At 40.5% G+C, this 20572-nt stretch overlaps 1 protein-coding gene across 2 annotated transcripts in view; it reads right to left on the minus strand.

The window, feature by feature from the left end:
- ptprz1b (protein tyrosine phosphatase receptor type Z1b) overlaps positions 1-20572 on the minus strand; it is an 83610-nt gene that overhangs the window by 46677 nt on the left and 16361 nt on the right. For both annotated transcript variants that reach the window (XM_050036191.1, XM_050036190.1), the window contains exon 2: positions 7560-7628. In XM_050036191.1, the coding sequence (XP_049892148.1) occupies positions 7560-7628 (69 nt within the window). The remainder of the gene's footprint in view (positions 1-7559; positions 7629-20572) is intronic.

Raw genomic sequence — 20572 nt, forward strand, 5'->3', positions numbered from 1 at the left:
CAAACCTCACCGCACTGAAGAGCCTGTTCTTAACTTATCAGGGAAGGAGGGTGGCTGGTAGATTTTTATTTAATTTATTTATTTTATGTTGATCCCCCCATGTTAATCACTTATTGATGCTGTTTTTGAAATATGAATAAGTCAATAAGTAATTTATTCCATTGAAATATCATTGATGTATTACAGAAAAGTGATTCATCTTTTTATAAATGCCAAAAGGCACATCTGCCTCATTTTTGCTGTGGTATCGTGATACTACTCAGAGTCATGATACTTTCACTGGTATCGTACCGTGGGTCCCAATTTTGGTACCATGACAACACTACTGCCTAGTTTGACAGTTTGACCTCAGTTTTAACAGCTGTGTTGGAGACTCCTCAGCTCTGCCTAACTGTTTTTGTTCACATACAGTGAGGCCATTACAGCATGCTACAAGGCAATACAGAAGGCAGAGGAGTAAAAAAGTGATTTATCAGTGCTCTGATAAATCATTTGGTCCCTCTCCCATTTAGACAGATTTCCAGCCGGCCTCAGATGGGTTGAGCCAATCACAACTATGGACATGTTTGCTACAGTAACTGACAACTTGTGGAGCCTTTGGCCTTAATGTACAATATATGATGACATTAATTTTAGCTCACGCACCATCGCACCAGGTACACTATGTCAAGCATAAACCTAGCTCAGTAAAGAGGAGCACTGTTGAGGCATTTTCATAAACAACCAAGATGGCTGCAGCTGATGCTGAACTTTCTGTAGAAGTAGTATTTTCAAATTCTGATGGTAAAAAACGGCGACACTTGTTCAAAGACATATTGATGTTACACGATCACAGCTCATCGCTGCACGCTGTAGTCCATTTACATTTGTCTGTTGCTCATTGCAACTTGAAATGTTTTTTTGCTCTGATTGGTTGTAGGTCCATCCAATTCATCCAGATACATTTTGATTTACAGTCACTGATAACAACGCTTGGAAATTGAAGATGAACTGAGGGGTTCCAGATAAACTTGTATTTGTGACTTGGTCTGGCGATGTCAGGCTAATAGAAAATAGCACTGTGCCAAGAAAAAACAAAACAGGGGGCAGTGTTGGTGGGGGCATATTGCTTTAGGTGCTGCTGAGAAGAAGAAAATTACCCAGAAGACCAGCTCGACAACAAAACACTGCTCTGTGGGGTACACTACTATGGGACAGGACTTTATAACTGTGGAAAGCTAGCAGAGCATTTTTTTCACGTGTGTATACAATCATGAGATAAACAGAAGAATAATGGTGTTCACATTACAAAGGTATCTACCAGGAATCCGCCCTTGTGTATTTGATTAATACATGCAGTTTGTTGCTGGATGGTACTGCGTCGTAGTGAGTGTTGGAGCCCTTTGCGTTAGCACAGCATCAATGCAGTGGTTTCATTGAAATAAATGAGGTGGCGGAGGGGGTTTTTTTTTTCAATGCAGGGCTAATGTTGGTCTGAACACAATCTTATTCTTTTTCCTACAATTTTCCTTTTATTTTTTAAAACACTTTAACATAATGTTTACATACCAACAAATGCTGAATGTAAACTGCTCACAACCGCACACCGAACTGATCCAAAATTTGCCTTGCCATGATGAGTGTCAGTTTTACTTAAAGAATGCTTCTAGGGTTTGATAAGATGTAGCCGTCACACAGCCTCTCATGCTGGTCCTATTAGTCGAATCCTTAATATGATGCACTACTAAAGGGTAGATACATGATGTTTTCTTGGAAACTACTGCTCTGTTTAATCAAGAGTGTGATCAGATTCTTAATGTGAACACAGTCGTCTTTCTAATAAGATAATTTGAAACATGGGGAAATGGTTCAAAGACAAGATATTATGAACATATGTGGACAGGAAGATGTATTCATATTTGAAAATTGTATGTATGTGTGTGTGTGTGTGTGTGTGTGTGTGTGTGTATTCCCCAGACAAAGCACCAGAAGAGTACTGAAGCCTGTATTGCTCCTGGGTAAGACATAGTTGGATCAAGAAGAGAGAAGACACAGACACAGCGAGGAGAGAGAGACAGAAACACCGATACAGAGGTGCAGAAAAAAGAGAACAGACAAAAAATGCTCAACTTATTCAGAACATTTTGATTCTTTAACATTCTGTCTCTGTCATTGGTGCTCCACTGATAGGAAACAATTATGCAGAATCTAATACGACATTTCTGCTGTTCTGATAGTTAATATGGATATATATAATGCTGTTTCACTACAATTAAAAAAGCAAGTAGCAGTATCATTATATTATTTCTCTGAGAATTTGTAGTTTTGTTGTGATTTTTGAACAGTATCCTTTGAAAACCGTATTGCATCCCATTGCATTTGCCTGGGAGAGGAAAGTCTGGGTTATCAGAGCGCACAGTTACACACAAACACTTACTGTACATGCACACATACACACATAACAGATGGGGCCCTGGGGGGTGTCCTCCAGGCAGGAGGATCCCAGGGATCCCTTGGAGACAAAGCAGAGGGGAATGACGAGGACAGCATGCAGGAGGAGGAGGAGCAGGGAAACATACAGTACACAGTACCTGCAGGTTTATTGTTAATACTTTTTAATACCTTTTAAAGCTACCAAGATTTTAATTCAGACAGACCTAAGAACCACAATAAAGAAACCAAGCTGGCACAGGCATGAATAATAACAATTACTAACTGAGAATCCCTCTCTGCCATAACTAGATAGATTATCAGCAAGTATAAAAGTTCTGACACTTTTCTTGTGCTCTGATTGGCTGTAGCTCACCAACAGATCAAGATATTTAGCAAGCTTGATATCTGAGGAGCCAATGCCAATTTGCCTCTAATCTGGGGCTTTTGTGTGGGAGCTCCAAAATTTGTTGGCGAGCAGAAAATCGTGGCTAAAGTTGTGTAGTGTGAACTAAGCATCAGTGATCTGAGTGAAGGTTGAAAGGGCTGTTAGTGATAATAGATACTTAAAAAAATAGATAAATAAAAACGTCAGAGCAGAGACAGGAGAATTGTTTTATATGTTTTTAATCACCAGTCTACAGTCACTGTGCTCCCGCACTCAAACTGTAAACCTTTCCCAGAAAGTTCGCAAATGCTAATTTGGATTTTTGGCTCACATCAACTGTTAAACACAGATAATATGTAACTCAAAATTCTTGAATTTGTATTTCATATGTTGTAGTATGTTGTAAAGCCCTCTAAGGAAAAATTTGATTTGTGATATTGGGCTTTATAAATAAAACTGAACTGAACTGGAATGTCTTAGATGTTCTTTATTAGCATCACACACAAGTTGACTTTATATTTTATGTCTTGAAAGTTTGTTACTACATCCTCAAACTCATTTTGGTCTGTAACAATGATAATCTGTAATTTGAAAAGTTGTTATTTTTAGCCCAGCATGGATGACAAACCAGAACTATCTGGTGAGTTGTGTAGGACAACACCTGCACTTACAATTCCTCATAAAGCAAAAAAACTATGCATGAAATTGTATTTTACTTACTTAAACATTTAAACATTTTGATAAAAATCAAACCTAACAACCATGGTTTGTTTGAGGCAAGCTGTTTGAAAAGGTGCATTGTGATTTTTATGTAGCCTAATTTTAAACTTTCCTCCTCTGCCTCGCTTCCTTTCACTTGAGTTCTTTTTCTTCAACTCTCCTCTTGGTCACTCACTCTCTCACTCTCCTGCCCCCCTCTTTCTTTTATTCCCCTTTATTTCCCTTGTCCCCCCCCTCCCTACTTCTGACCCAACTAAAAAGCTGTGCACAGTGCCTCACAATGAAGTGCGCTTCTTTCACATGTTAATGCTTTTACTCACGGCTCAGTGCACAGCACAAGACAAGAAACAGAGCTGGTCAGAAAAACAAGATTGCACACACATGCACACATGGCTACTGTTACAGCAATCCAAATGAACTGCCACTGAGTCTCCTTCAGTTGTGATGATGAACTTCAAAACCCAACAGAGAGGAAAATGAGAAGTATAGAGTCAGAAAGAAAGATCAAGACACACAAAGCAAGATTACAAATGGAAGTGAAGAAGACAAGGAGGGAAAAGAAAGGGCGTCTCCATTTCGTTTCCATTGCAGACGGGGTTTTCATCATTCGTGACCATTTCAGTGTATCACACTAAAAAACCTATTACACTTTGTCAAACGGAGTGTATGTGCCTGGGAATTGATTGTAAAGATTTGACAGTGGGACAGAAAACAATCTCCAAGATGAAAATGCATGTGCATCTATTGATATTCATGCTGCTATGACAAATATGAGTAGGAACAAGTCGGATAAACAAAATCTCACGGCTGCACTGGGTGCGTGTGTGTGAATCAAGTTTGAGTCATTGCATCAATACAAGTCCATTAAAACACGGTTCATGACCAGATTTCATATGAAACAATGATGCTTAGATGTATGAAAGCAATTCATAAGGTGATGTGTTTGTTGGAGGACAAATTAGCTACAATAATTTGATCCTGTTTGGGGTTTTACACTTCATTATCTATTCCATTAACTAAAATATATTTTATTTTACTCAGTTTTTCAAGGTAATCAAGGTGTTTTGGATTGTAGGTGTTAATTGTAGACATGTCAGTTTTGGTTAATTATTCTTTCCATAGCCTGATACCCATTAACTGGTAACTAAATGTTAAATTTTTAAGAAAGAAAAAAGCACAGTGACTTGAAATTCAAGATGCTTTTCCTTTTAGTCTGACACTCCAATGACTCAGTGAGCTTTAGCACTGCATTTCAAAGGGCTATGCATTTAGAGGTGGTGAAATGTTAACATTTTGTCATGTAAACGTCTTGCCTTTTTCATTTTCTGTTGGCTTTGGTGACAGACAGACAGCTAGCCATGTTACCATGCCAAAATATAGTGCCCAACGCTGTAGTGGCGGCACAGTGTTGCCATTGTGGAAACACTGTACCCCTTCCTCCGGTCTCCCCATAGCCTGATGAGTTAGCTGTTTTATTTTAAGCCCAGAAACCCCTTTACCTTTTTTAACTATGTTAGGATGACTTGTAATGCTGGGTCCATGTCATTGGTTCGACAGCCCATTGGTTCGACATCCCATTAGTACAACTGTCCGCGGTGCTGAACGGCTCGCGGCGGGCGTATGGTGCGCCGCGACCGGCTTGAGGCGGAGCAGGCTCACAGCTTATGTGTTTGTCACTTTCTTTTTCATTTTAACCCACACCATGATCTTTTCCTGACCCTAACCAAGTGGTTTTTGTGCTTAAACCTAACCAGACCTTAACCACAAGGCATCATGATGATTTCGGAACGGACTTCAGAACAATGAGTTTAATATGGTCGGAACAATGGGATGTCGAACCAATGGGCAGTCGAACCAATGGGCAGTTCCCGTAATGCTGACACTGCTAACTGCGCTAACAGAGCTAACAGTAATAACATAGTTAATAGTGCTATGAAGTGTTTGTGGCTCAAAATTAGGCTACTTTCTTACCAAGGCAACCTGGGGGGACACTGAGGGGTGGGTACAATGTTTCCAGAGCAATACTGTGGATTGGGAAGGTGTTACTAGCTGTAATCTCCGAATGAGCGCTGCTAGCTAGCTCCCACCAGACATGGTTGGTGTGTAATGCAGTAAACTGAAGAACAGCAAAATTAACCTATAGCTCAACATGTGTAACTGGTCAAAAATATTAACCACTGACATCCCTAGTTAGTTGCATAACAGACAGAAGTACTTATGATGATTATTCATCTGCCTTTAAAGACTTAACGGTAAATAAAACAAAACTGAATTTAAAAAAAACGAAAAAAACAACAGAATTCATCTTTAAGCAAGTACTGGCTCTGCAACTTTGCAAGCTTCCCAATTAAGCAGCTAAGGCTGAACAGATCCCAACACTGCGTGTAGCATACCAGAGAACATCACTGCCATCTGCCTTTCTAGAAAAACCGTTAGCGGCTGCTCAAAATGTCTCTACAAGTCATTAACACTTATTTCAGAGAAATATTCACAGCTAAATTATCAGTTATGTTTATTATTAGTAACATCAATAAATCCAGTTTGCAGTCATGCTGGAGGGAGTTCAAGCTAGTTGGTCAATTAATGGTTTGGAAGATTGGCTTGTAAAGAGGCTGTTTTATTCTTGGGGACTCTGGGAAATGATGTGTCTTTTATGGCAGGGCTACTTGGATTTCATATCTTTTTCCTGCATTATGCTCCTCAAATGCAATCCATTTTGGGTGCAGGTTAATAAGTTTAATAGCTCTACCTTTAGCCCACTGATGACCTGTTGAGCCTGATCATTCCTCCTGATCGCCCCCCGACCATTAAGAAGCTAATCTCTCCCTCTGGGACCATTACGCTCTGTCTGTGTCCACTCTTTGTTTCTGCTGGACCACAGCTTAGCCCAGTGGGGGCTTCGTGCTGAAGGAGCTGATGCCATTTGACCATATGGTCCATGGCAGATCAAGGCTGTCTCACGGGAGGTGTTAACAGATAATTCCTTTGATTCATGTGATATTCAGACTGACATTTACCAGTCTGATGGAGCTGTCCCTTGCGCTGCCTGTTTTAAGAAGTGACTGTGTGATTCTGAACGGTAACCAGAGGGCAGCTCAGAAACTTCCTGTCTCCTGATGATTGAACATTCAAGTTTGGTTTGTCTAAGAACTTCATGTGTGGTTTAAGCTTATTATTAACTACCCCAATAGTCTGTTGTTATCTTGACTAATCTAACTAGGAGCTAACAAGCAGACTTGGGCAGACCACCCATATTTGTGTTTTTATGGAGTTATACCTCCAGGACTAAGACGCTAAGTGTTTTAGCATCTTCCATACACTGAGATGAAATAGTTAGCGTTAGCTTTGCTATGCTACACTTGAACTACTCATCAACTCTGTGATTAATACACATTTGATTAATACAACTGATTAACACTTATTTGGGTGGTATATCCGAGGCTCCGAGCTAGCCTAACACAGTAGCTTTCAAACCACGTGCAGCATGCATGGGAATGAATTACAACTTTTAAGAACGGGTTGCAGCGTCTGTGACAATAGTCAGTTACTGTTACATGAACCACCGTGCAGCATATGCATGTAAATTTTACCACTACAGGATCTATTATATCAGAGACTGACCGGCTGCACGTTGGTCATGGCAGATCAAGCTGAAAATTGGTCAACTGCGCTGTCACCAGCCGATTGATCGGTGCATCTCCATTAAGATACTAACAGCACTTACACAAGTACTTACAGTTACAAGCTGTAAATGCTATTATAGTGTCAGTACTGTTTTGTAAGTATTGATAGTTATTTTATTCTGTTTTTATTTTTTTTACTTGGTATTAAGGTATGTTGCCACCTTTTACAAATACTCTGCTCAGCCAAAAATTTCCCTTTCTATCAAAAAAATCCTACAAAAAACAAACAAACAAACTCACTGTCCAGGACACTGTTACTCCGCATTTATGAAGCAAACTGCTCATATCTCTACACACACATGGCAGTCGAATATCTATTATCATTACAAAGGGGAATAAAAAAAAATGTGCACACAGACCTGAATATGACCAGTCGATATCTTCAGGGAGTTTTCTCAGGCCTCGGACCAGCGGCTCCGCTGCCACAACTACAGCAGAGAGAACGAGAAAAAGGTTATTACGGTCATTTCGCATTTCCACAAACACACACAAATGCACAGACTGACAGGTGAAACCGTGACCAGCTGCTGTCTGCCACATGATAAGTGGCAGGCTTTTCCTGTCATTCATGGGATACTTTTCACAACAACCTTGCCTGCCTTGTAATAAACCAATTTCATTCAGTTGGAGAGGAAAAGTCAAATGTGCTAACACTGTCGTACGTGACTTCACTGTGTTGTGTTGGACATGTTCCAGCAGAGTGGTGTGAGATTAGGTTGCTGTGTATGAATGGCCAATCTCGAGATAGCCGAGGTAACACAGCAACATTTACAACAGATAAAAAGATGGTGACTACTAGGGCATTCGCTCAGCCGCTGCTGTACATGTAGTGACATGATTCCCCCTACAGCCACAGAGCACTGGAGCATTTTTTTCTAAGGTGTAAAATAATTTGTGTGCAGCACACACAGGTTTCTGAATTGGAGCAGAAACAGAACACTAACCTTTAGTCTTACTAATAGAAGCATGCACACACGGTACAAAAATCATTGGTTATCACCATACAGTAGAGCACTTTAGAGGGTGCAGGAGGGAGCTGCATCACCATTAACAGCATTTTTCTCAGTGCACGCACACGCACACACGCACACCTATCTATTTCATGGTAGTAATTTTCACTCAGGGACAGTAGAGGATAGAATGATGTATGAAGTCACAGTTCAGTGTGTCGCACTAGCTGGACATTCACTAATAGCTTTGTGTCCCTCACTAGCTGTCTTTTCTTGCTCCATGACATATGAGGGCACTGAATAACACACACACACACACACACACACACACACACACAGATGCACAACTCTCTCTTCCCCAAGCTATTTTGACTCAAGTCTCTTTCAGTTTTCACTTTCTTTATGTTCACGTCTCTTCCACTCTTTCACCTCCTGCTAACAGGAAAAAGTCAGTGCTCTTTGTAATCGTCAATAAATTAACTGATGACAGAGAATCCATTTTATTTGTATAAAAACACATGGAGTAATTATGTCAGCAAGTACCAAGTGTGACTCTCTGGTGGGAAAGTTCTACATCCAAAAATCCTAACATTAACACACTCACCCTGCCAAGATTTAACTCCCGTCAAGGTGACACATAAAAACATGTGCGTCATGTTTCAAACATGAAAATTATCCTTAGGAGTTTTCACAGCCAGAATTAAAGCCTGTGCATGGGTATTAACAGCGACATTGTAAAGCACTTCATGCACAACCAGATGGCATATTTCGTGTGATTTGTGGGGTCAAAACTGGTGCAAACAGGCATAACGTATATAATCTGACAAAGCCTGTTTCTGAGCCTCTGTGTAGAGAAAAGGAGGAGGGAGCAGGGGTCCATAAAACCTAAAAACTCATCATAAAGGAGACTGGCACACAAACAACATGAACAAATAAAAAGTAGGGGGAAGAAAAGAATATATCCTCTTTTTTCGAATCTTTCACTGCGCAGAGAAAAACCAAACACTGATCCTTTAAAAAGATGAAAGCCCTGTGTGGAGTCAGATTTAGGTCATGGACAATTACCACCATATCCACAACATTAAGATCATCCATGTGGCTGAGATGAAAACAGTATAATGCTATTGTTTACCATATAAAGCTGCATGGATAAAAAGATTGGGAATATCACTGCACGTGTGACAGCATGCACTCGTTCACATAGTTTTATCTAACTATGTGTTGTTGAACTCTTGAAGACATGCAATGCAGTGCATCCTTCTGTAAACTCTTCTGCATCAATGAATATGCAACAAACCCTGATACAGATGCAGCCACAGGGGGATTTTAATGTCGCACTTCACACTTGTTTAACTCACTTTTGCTTCTTTCCCGTTTTTTCCCAAAAGAGACTGAAAGATGCTGAAAGTAGAAAATATTTTCTCTGTTTTCTGTTTCTGGAGTTTACAGGAAGCTCTGTGCTGAATGGCTGGATAATGAGCTAAAAACAGACCATCTATGAATCTTTAAGAAACTCAAAAAAGGTCTTTAAAAGTCTGAGCTCATGTCTTGGTGGTTAATATTTATGGAAGTTCATTCTTCACTTTGGTAGTTAGTTAATATTCTTTCCTTAAAATAAATAAATAAATAATACATTTTGGAAATAAGAAATCAATTGGAATGTGTTTAAGGAAATGAGAAATGATGAATTGAGTCTGGGGCACTTGACCAGCATCTACACTGTGCCATACTAACATGACAGGACTGACAAATACTAGGCTATTATATTATAAATAGCCCGACCAGACTGAGCTGACCACATACTGCTTGCTATACTCTTTTGTGTCTGTATATAAGTGGATGGTGAAAAGACAGAAAGACTTTAGAAAGAAGATGAAAGGAAGGTAGGAAGAACAAAAATAAAAAAAGGAATTTCACAAAATAAAATGTAATAAGAGACAAAAACATAAAGACTTGAATGGAAAATAATACAGACAGAAAACCCCCAGAAAGATTCGCAACAAACCACACATTTAGGAGTTTATTTATGGCCTTGTTTCCCAGCATGATGTGTGTGTGAGATTACTCTCTCATTCAGACTGCCATCTATAAATTCAGTGTATTTGATGATTACATTCATCTTTGCACAAAGGGGGAAAGACTGATGGGAGTAATGAATGAAAGTGAGCAAAAGGGGAAAGAGTGAAAAATGGAGTTGACTGTGGCGTTGCAGCGTCAATAATAGCTTCATTAACATCACACTGTGACGGATTTTAATCTAATTAGCCCTTGGCAAACCACCGTGCAACACACACACACACACACAAACCAAAGGATCACCTGTTGTTTCTGTGTGATTTTTGAAAGCTTACGAAAAAAAAGAAATTTCCCTTTGAAAAGGAAATGTATTTGGAAGATTTCGTTGGCCTAAAATAGGGAAACTATTTGATGGAGATGGATTTTGAATGTACTTTTATGTGGGAGAGCTCCATAATCGGAGTGGAAATGCACTTGAAATGTCACCAGAAATATAATACACCTTTGAAGTAAATAACTAGTGTAGTATATGAAGCGTAATTGGTCCCTGCGTGGTCACTGTGGCCACACACATTTTCCTTTTCATGTTACCTATCTTCTATGTGCATCTGGCCTGAGTCTTGAAAAACTGAAGTGAAACCACAAAACCAGATGGACCAACTTTGACATGAGTCACCCTTTATTCAAGTCAGTCAGCTGATTAATCCTGATGTGACCATTTAAAGTTTCTTTGAAACACTTAATGAAGTTGCACTAACTGGGAACGAGTTGGCCAAGTGATGGATTTCACCTCTTAGCCAATCACTGTGTCCGTACAGGTTGATTTCAGTAAAGTGTCACAAAGGCGTTGAAAGTACATGTAAGAACATTTAAGTCGCCAAACCTGTGTCACATTTTATGTTAATGTTTTATGCAACTTTTTAACATTTATATAGTGCTCTGATCTGCTAAAACTAAGTACAATAAAGGGGCAACGCTTTAATTCTTACATTACCTTTAGCTTCTCATAACATTGGTTAGCAGTCAGAGGTCAACAAGACCTGGTACGAATAATGCAACTGAAAAATGTATATAGCATAGAAAGAAATTCATCAAAAGTGTAGCTGTCAGGGTGCTCCAGTTGGTCATTTTTATAGAAATAACTTTTTTTTGCCATATTTGTTTAAACTGTAAGTTTCCACACACAAGTATATGAGACAAAGATCTGTGAAAAAAACATATTCATTTGAGTATAAACATATTCCTTTAAAGCTAAGTTGCTAAATTTTATGAGAATAACTTTGCTAAAACTGTCATTACATACACAAAGTGTTATATGAGACAGATGTGAGTCTGTAAAATAAAAAAAAAAACATCCCTCTTCCTCTTCCTATTGCTTCTGATAGCATTGGCCAGAATCTACAGCAGCACATCAAAAACAATCAATCAGAGTCAAGGAGTCTGTAACACAGCTGTCAATCATGTCACTGTTCACTGCCCATGAACTGTGTTCAAACTGTCAAACTAGGCAGTGCCGATAAAATGTGAATCAAGATTCTGTTACTGCATTGCCTATTTCTCACCTCAAATGTTTTCACAAACATATTTTAGTGTACTGTTTCACTGTAAAATGAGAAAGTTTGTGACCTGGCTGCTATGTTGGATATAGTTAAGCGAAGTACCAAGCACCACTAACCAGCCAGAGCAACGTTCTTGACTCTGATTGGTTGTTTTTTAAGTGCTGCAGCAGATTCTGGCAAATGCTTTTAAAAGCAATAGGAAAGGAGGAGGGATGTGACTATTTCACAGACTATCTGTTTCATATAATACTTTATATGTAGCGATAGTTTCAGCTAATATCATAAGAAGTTATTTTCATAAAAGTTATCAATTTTACCTTTAAGATGCTGACCATAAACTTTAACAGGGACCTTGTGCTGCATCTCTCTCTCTCCTTTGTTTCTTGGCATCTTTCTATTTCCTGTAATTAAGGCATAACAATGCTCCCAAAATGCTTGCTGCTAGCATTTAGGAACAGGTTCTCACAGCATGATAATGAATACAGTAGAAGTGGTAGTGGCAGAGTCTGCCATTCCTGCATCATGACTCAATATGGTTTCTTTAAAATCATAAAATATTAATATCTAGCCCATCAAATATTCTATTTTAAGTCAATCAGAATCAGTTTTATTGGCCAAATAAATGTGCATGTATAAGGAATCTGACTTCAGTTTTTGCACTGCTCTCAGTTACAAAGAAGTACACATAATAGCTAAGAACAAGGCAAACAAAGCTGGTCATATGGTATAGAATAGATAGGGCTATTACGTACACAAGTATGTGGGAAAAATAGTGTGATAAATATATACATATACAGCTCTACAGACCAACAATATACATAAAATGTCTATATACAAGTGTGTTTGTAAGTTGTATACAATTTAAGTAGTGGAGACAAATAAATATTGAATAGGTGGATATATACAGTGTATATTACATATTATTTAAAGTGGATATGTTATTGTATCATATGTTTTACAGTCAGTGGAACCTGCACAAATTTTATATTTTATATTTTTAGTAAAAAGTTAATAACTGTTGCTTTTCAACACGTGGTTAAACACAGTTACATGGTTTGGGAAATGATAAAATGACAGCCACTAGTTTTTGGGTCATACAGGCAAGTTCCTCATTTAGTGGAGCTAACATACAGTAGCTGTTAGTTGTCGGAGGCAGCAGAGGAATGAGGTGATGAGACAGTACTGCACAGGCAAAGAGCCAAGAGCAAAGAGACACTGGTGCTCAGCTTTAAGAGCACAGCGGACAGTGATGGGACTTCATCGCTGCAGGCTGGCCATGCATGAAGCTCACAGCTGAATCACTGTATTATTCCACCCATCTGCACTCTATCTGCTTTATCGGATTTCCCAGTGGGCTTCAGAGACCTGACATTAAAGGTTTAGGTGACTGCGGCGGTGGCAACAAGACATTTATATGAATGTTTTATTCATATAGGAAAGGTCAACAGACATGCAGTTTTCCAACAACGCTCCGCTTCGTCGTCACACATTCCTACACCTATCTTCAAGGCTGCCCAAGAGGAAAAGGATGTAGTAAAGCACTGGCTTACACTTATAAATATGTAACAAAACTACGTTCTGGTCCAATTTTTACTATGCCCTGTGTACTGGCATGAGTGAGGATGACTCCACAGCTGTCAGTGTGAGACAGAATAATGAAGTGAAATGAAAAGCCAAATGAGAATGTGTGTCAGCCAGACACCTGATACTCTGACTACAAGCTTCACTCACACTGAAGTGTCAGTCACTGAGGATAATTTACTACAAGAGCTCTACTCATAAACATGGAATATGGCAAAACATGGTGAGGCAACGCACAAGTGAAGATCATTAGCTCTCACTTGTCAATCAGGTGGATGTTAAAAGCCCTATAAGGGGAAAAGACAAAATGCAAACACAGATTTTCAATGATACCAAAATATCATTGCAGATCTTTCTGAGCAGGTACTCAAAGTTATACTGTTTTATTTTCATTTTGAAAATTAAATATAATCCTTGAGATTTATATTTTTACATATAACCCTGTTTTTTCTCCACACTACTTTTAGTCGGCATTTCTTCAGCAATAGGAATGTTAATGTATTTAACTATAGATACATCGTAGATTTTACTGTTAGTGGCGGAGTCCGCCATTTCTGCCCTGATTTTAAATTGCCTACCATCACATGAGTTACTCACACAAAATGATGCATGCTGATCAATTCAGTGTTGCTGTTTGTAATGTTATCTCAATGATATCAGGGTCACAGTTAACTGTTCACTCTATCAGAGCTGTAATCAGCTACTGCTTATGCTTACCCAACATTTCCTACTGCTAATAGTTCACATTAAAAGCATCCACCTGGTGAAAGATATGGTGGCTTTTATCGTGGAGCAGCCAGAGAAAACACAATGTATTTGTCACCAAATATAATGCTAGCCACAGCCATCTGCTGGAATGTCTGCTAGGGTTGGGTCGGTATGAGAAAAAAAAAAAAAACGGTCCGTTTTTTGTAAAAAAAAACAAAAAACGCATCAAGTCGGTAATACCAGAATTTCACCACTTGGGGCGCAATTGACTCATTTAAAATAAAAAACGACCTTAGAACAACAGAGTGACAGTAACAAGTTGTTTCTTTTATTCCTTACAAATAAATTTTGCAGCTTAGTCAATCAGTGCAAACAAGGGTTGCCTCCTTCGTCTGGCTCAAAGCCAAAGTGTTGCCATAGCGGCGCATTCCTTGATTTCGTCGAGACTAAATTGTCGGCCATTATCGACTCCCCGTCACTATTACGCCAGGGCCACACTGCCTGCGAAGCGCAGCGCACCGAAATTCTCGCGCGTGCCGGACAACCTCCGTTCACATCAGACGCGCATTTCTCCACGCCGTCGACAAGCGATTCTGCTCCCAGCTGTTATTTTTCACTGCCTGGCTTGACACATTCGCTCGCGGCTCGTGCAGAAAATAGACCAGACGCCGAACTGATCGCTGCAAATCGAGAGCCTGCCGCGGAGCTTCCTGGCACGGCGCGGCCAGTGTAGATGACACAGTCGGTTAACATGGGCGCCGAAAGGAAACTGCCTTCACTTCTCGGCGCTTCGAGGCTATTCGCGGCGCTTCCACGGGCGGTGTGGCCCTGGCGTTAAACAAACTCCAGGCTACAGTAGAGGCGCATGCGCACTCGCACCTCCTAGCTCAGTCCCCGCCCCACCCCCCTCTCTCTCCTGCTTGCTGTGCGCTTGGTGAAGAGGCAGACACAGGTGCTCACAGACTCGGGCGCACTATAAGCGGAGCGGACTCCGTGTAAAAATGTCCGTGAAAAATCCCCGCGATGTGAAAAATACATGCCGAACAGTCTTTTGTGTGACACTGGTGCGCGGAGCGGAGTCCGCGCGGTCGTGCTTTGCGCGCACAGGGCTTGCGGACATCCACTTTTACCGGGCGGACCTCCGCGGCGTCCGCTCCGCGTACGTTCTGCCCGAGTATGCGGTCCGGCCTAATGTCTGCTATGGTATTAATCTGCACTCAGGCCTCAACAATAAAGATTGCCCGATCGCCCGAGTGCCCTGGACAAGTTAAATACCACGTCAGGCTAGTGAATTTAGCAACTCACTTGTCCAATCGGGGAAGGGGTAAAACAGAAATAAACACATTTTTTCAGGAGATGATGATGGAAGTAGCTGAAGAATGAGCCGTCTTGCTACTTTCTCATCTCTGTTGAGAGAAGGTTTATGAGCTGAAGCGCAAGTGAGAGTTCAATTATCCCGTAAACAGGAGTTTAGTTGTGTGGTGACAGAGGATATGAGCAAAACTCAAACTACGTATTGCACAGTTTTCCAAAAGTTTGAGATCAAGTTGGATGAAACGGGGTCATTTTTCAAAGGCAGTTAAGTTACTGATAAACGCTAGAGTGCATAACAAGACAGCTAAGAGAGCTGCCGACAACCTCTCTTTCAGGGCCTTGATGGTGCTCATACGAAAGATGATTGCTGAGGAAAGTTAGGTAATTGCAAAACTTACTGTCATAGCATATCACGTTTCCAAAAAGTGCTAAAAGTAAAAATTGACTTTGGGCAAGTAGATTTCTGATTCACTCACTTGACCAGGCAAGTGTCTCAAATAAACTTCAATTAAAATCTTAAGGATTACATCTTTAAAGCGGGTGCTCACACAAAAACGTTGACAAAGATCACAAAGGCAAAGGTCATGAAACTGCAACCTTTTTTTCTCACCCTCCAGACAGGCTAGTCTGTCTGCTCAGATCCTCTTACATCAATCTATCTCGTTCCGCTCATTCCAAGAGTGATTCTGTGATGAAGTGTTGAAATTTACTGTTTTGTTGTAGCCACATGGCCTTGACCTTTGTACTTCTTCAGTTACCGATTTCTTATGTTTCCTCGAAGACCTTTCAACAACCCAGAAAGAGGGGGCATGAACTTGTTGCCTTCAATCAAAATAGATTTATGTGCAAAGAAATATAGCTAGCTTGTGCACTGCAGTTTGTGAACCCTGGAGTGTGTCTTTCATCCCTGGTAATCAAAACTCTTCTAAATGTATTGAATTCGAATCTCATAATGACTGGTTTTAAAACAATTTTTTTTCTCTAAACGCATGCAGCAGCAGCCTTAGATGGCAGTTTTTGGGATGGAGACGCTGCAGGGAGGATTCTGTGTTATTAGTGTTGGGATAAGTGAGCCAGTCCCAGCTGAACACTAATGAATAGCACCATGTTGGATTACAGGGCTCCTGGGGCTGATTTAACCAGAATCCTTGAGATGAAGAATACGTTCATCAGCTGCATTTACACCAACACAAACTGATTTTGAACAGTAGATGTGATTACTGTTGTCCTATTAAATGAAGTCCTGTGTTCCTCCAGGGACAGAAAGCCTGTGTTCAACCAACAAGAGTCGAAGTGTCTGTACGGTTCAGTGCATCTATCCCTGTATGAAGGGTTTAGCTTGAAGGCTGTTAAATGATGTTGTGTGAGTTCTACAGGAAAATGACGGCATTTGATCTTTTTTTCAAACAGCTAAAACCAAACCATGTTTTGAACTGATTCAGTACCAAGGCATGGAGTAGCATTATCTGTATAGTGCAGCAAAAACTACAGTTGTGGAGATCGAAAGGGACTAATCAGTGTACAAAACATTTGATTTTGATACAAAAAACCAACTGTCACAACATACAGTTCACCCCACTATAACATTTTCACCCTGATGACTAGTTTTAGTAGTGACTAGCAAAAATATACCATCCAGTTTGTTCAATACTGATGCAACAGCAGCTCCTACATAAAGTACAATATCAGTTGCAGACATCCTGGCTGTTGTTGAAAAATGCCTCAACGGCACTCCTCTTTACGGTCCTCTTCTCAAATATATTCTATATTACATAAAGTGTTGTGATTGGCCTGTCAGATCTAAAGTTGATGGAAATCTGTCAAAAGGGGAGGGGGAACAGACAGAACTGTCTGAGCAAATAAAACATTTCCTAGACCTGTATCAATAGTAAACATGTCCATGCCCCACCATGCCTCAGAGTCTACAGCTACACTGGTGCTTCGGTAAGGCGGTGGTTTGAGCTAATTGCTAATGTCAGCATGCTAACATGCTCAGGATGTTAACATGCTTATGTTTACACAGGTGTTTTAACCATGTTCATCACCTTTTCATGCATTAGCAACGTACAGATGAGAATGACGGGGAATAAAGTCAGTTTTGCGGATAACTGGTTAGAAAATAAAGAAGTGCTAAATTAAAAGTGTAAACCTCTTGATGGCTACAAGAAGAGTCTGGTTATCACCAGTCATTTGAATTCATTTTTCCGGAATAACTGATATCTGTATCAAATTTTAAGGCAATCAATGCAACAGTTGTTGAGACATTTCACTGACAAACACATCAACAAACAAAGTGGTGGTAGAGGTAAAGTCAAGGGTTCACCAAAGTCATTCAGGATTCATCTTCTGGTGACCTTAAAAACATACTATCTCCTCCTCTTTGGGCAGCTCTCAGCATACAGTATATCAACGAAACCCGCTGTCAACACATGATGAATGGCATTCCTACCGTGAACTACAAATTAAACTAACTGCTGTTAAATATATTTTGCCAAGTGAAAGGACTCCGAGACGACTGCTGCCATAACTGATCACTGTTCAACAGTCACATAAAACGTGACACCTGTTGACCTCAGTGTCACACACACACACACACACACACACACACACACACACACACACACACACACACACACACACACACACACACACACACACACACATTCATTTACACTTATACATATATACAGGCACATACCTCCAGGGGCCAGACTATAACTTATATAGCATTCAGCTGTGTTGAGGGTCAGCTGGTTAAATTAGTACGCTTGACTTCTCTCATTCACTGTCTCACTGTCCTGTCACCTTATCTTACTCTGTCAGACTCTGTCTGATCCATATTGGAAACTATGCACAGGGCCATTAACAATATGGCTGCATGAAGACAAGGCAGAGAGGAAGGACAGGGGATGTATAACTAAGATAACTAAGTAGTGAACACTTTAACTTAAATGTTGACAGGAGAGTGCACACATCATCATTAGTTACCCGTCTAATTATCCATTTAATGACTGGGACGTTTAATTACCAATTCTCTCCATTTTAATCTAATAAGAATATATAGTGATATATATAACTGTCACCTAGTACAGATTTAAAATCACAATTGAGCCCACATATGCATGAGCCCAGGCATTTTGGGACCCTTTATGGTCTATTTGTGCCCTGCTACTCATACTGCAGCATGGGAGACATCTCCCATTCATCTCCTCTGTCCGGCTGAATGAACGAAGCCTCACAGTGAAGTCCAGCAGCACAGGTTATGACTTAATGAGATTAGGCTCCACATTAAATGGAGGATATTGTTTCTGAGTGCTAAACAAACCGCGCATTGTTCCACAGGGACACGACAGCATTAAAGCCGCAATATAAAACCTTATCAGACAAGCCTATCACTGGGATCTGTGTGTGTGTGTGTGTGTGTGTGTGTGTGTGTGTGTGTGTGTGTGATAGAGTGTGTGGAGCACTCCAGTTGTTCTGGTGGGGACAAGGGAGTCAGTTCTGTGAGTGTATGGATGGGGACCGTGAGAATTTGGGGCCCTATGGTGGAAGTGGTAATACAGTTGAACAGCTGGGGGGTTAAAAAACCTACATATGCACACACACACGCACACACACGCACACACTCAGTGTCAGGTAACAGCCCACTATGTCCAGCCAGATGGGGTATCACCAAATCCTTTTTTGGCTCCACAAAAATCTAATAAAACCGAACTGTTCTGTCATTTAACACTCTGCTCAGCTTTAACCAAAAACATGACCACTGCTGAAAACTGAAAAGTGATCACTGTTCATATTCTCCTGGGTCTCCATGTGACAAAAGGTTTAATATATTGCAGGATAACAGAATGGAGTTTCAACATTTACCAGAGGCAGTGCTGTGGACAGCTGTGTCGACTACTCTACTGGATTTGTCTATTGGACATTTATTAATGGTCCAGTATGTGTGATAGAGGGGCATCGAGAAATGATATATAATTTTTTCAACTATGTTTTCAGTAGTTTATGATAACTTATAAAGAAATTGTTGTGTTTTTACCTTAGAATGAGCTGTCAATATCTACATATGGACAAGGAGGTTATAAAGAGGAGAGGTCGCAACATCATAATGCATTATATCAATGGGGTGCAACAGAGATACACAGATGTATTACACTGGAGATCACATTTATTTTTCACTCGAGGCATCCCACTTGCCTGAACACAGTTTAACCGCCTTAGGCGAGTGTTTTTGTGGAGCCCTGTGACGGGAAGAAAAAATGTTTTGGTGGACACACAACACTACCAGGTAGGGTGCACTCACTGCACTGTGGTGATTTGGTTAATCTAGAGATGACATGCAGATTTTTCCCCACATCAACCAATCAATCGGTTAAAGAGTAGGTGGAATATCAGCTGACCAAGATTCTTCAGTTGATTACAGCCCTAGTATATTGGTCGCCCACCATCCATTTGAGCATACCCAAAAAGTTTTGTTGGGCCAAGCACACCCAAAGAGGTTATAAAGAGTGCACCCAAAGAGCATCTGAGTGGACACCATCCTTTATTTACAGCGTCTGATGCTGTAACCCTCCAACATCACAACTCCTGTGACACTGCACATGTGTCATACCCCATAGCTCCCATGGAGTCAAAGACTGTGCTTGTAATAGCCTTGCATATTAGGTGGGTCCCCTTCCATGGAGTCCGCCATGTTGTTCTTAAGTAGCCCATAAGAGACATATCAAACACTGGCTCTAGATAGCGCCATTTGCATTTTCACATTGGACACTGTAATTATCCTACATGCTTGGTACATAGAAGACGTTTCCTGTCTGCAACCTCACCACGTGTTGATACTAAATCCTGTAGCTGGACCCTTAAGCCAAACTCATTTCTGATCCTTTGTTTATTGTAATCCATTACACTACAATATGCCAGCAGTAAAAAATACTCCTTGTCAAGCAAATTAATGACCGCCAGCAATTTAAATGAATAATATCCACGCTGACAGCCTGAGTCAGCGAGTGATGCAAGCACAGCTGCTTTGGGTTCACAATGTGTCTTTTTGCCTCTTTCAGCTTCAGTGTGGAAGTGTAGTACGCCTTAAGTGCTGCATTTCAAATTCAGTATTTTGTCCATGCTGAGAATAGAGTGGAGATATTTTTGTTGAGCTGTGAGTGGTTAAGACCCTGCGGGGGGACTGACCTCAAATCTTTGCTCTGGGCTGAAAATCAAACCAGGCGCGAAGGACACATCTTATCA

The sequence above is a fragment of the Epinephelus moara genome, chromosome 23, assembly GCF_006386435.1.
Source record: "Epinephelus moara isolate mb chromosome 23, YSFRI_EMoa_1.0, whole genome shotgun sequence".
Classification (NCBI taxonomy): Eukaryota; Metazoa; Chordata; class Actinopteri; order Perciformes; family Serranidae; genus Epinephelus; species Epinephelus moara.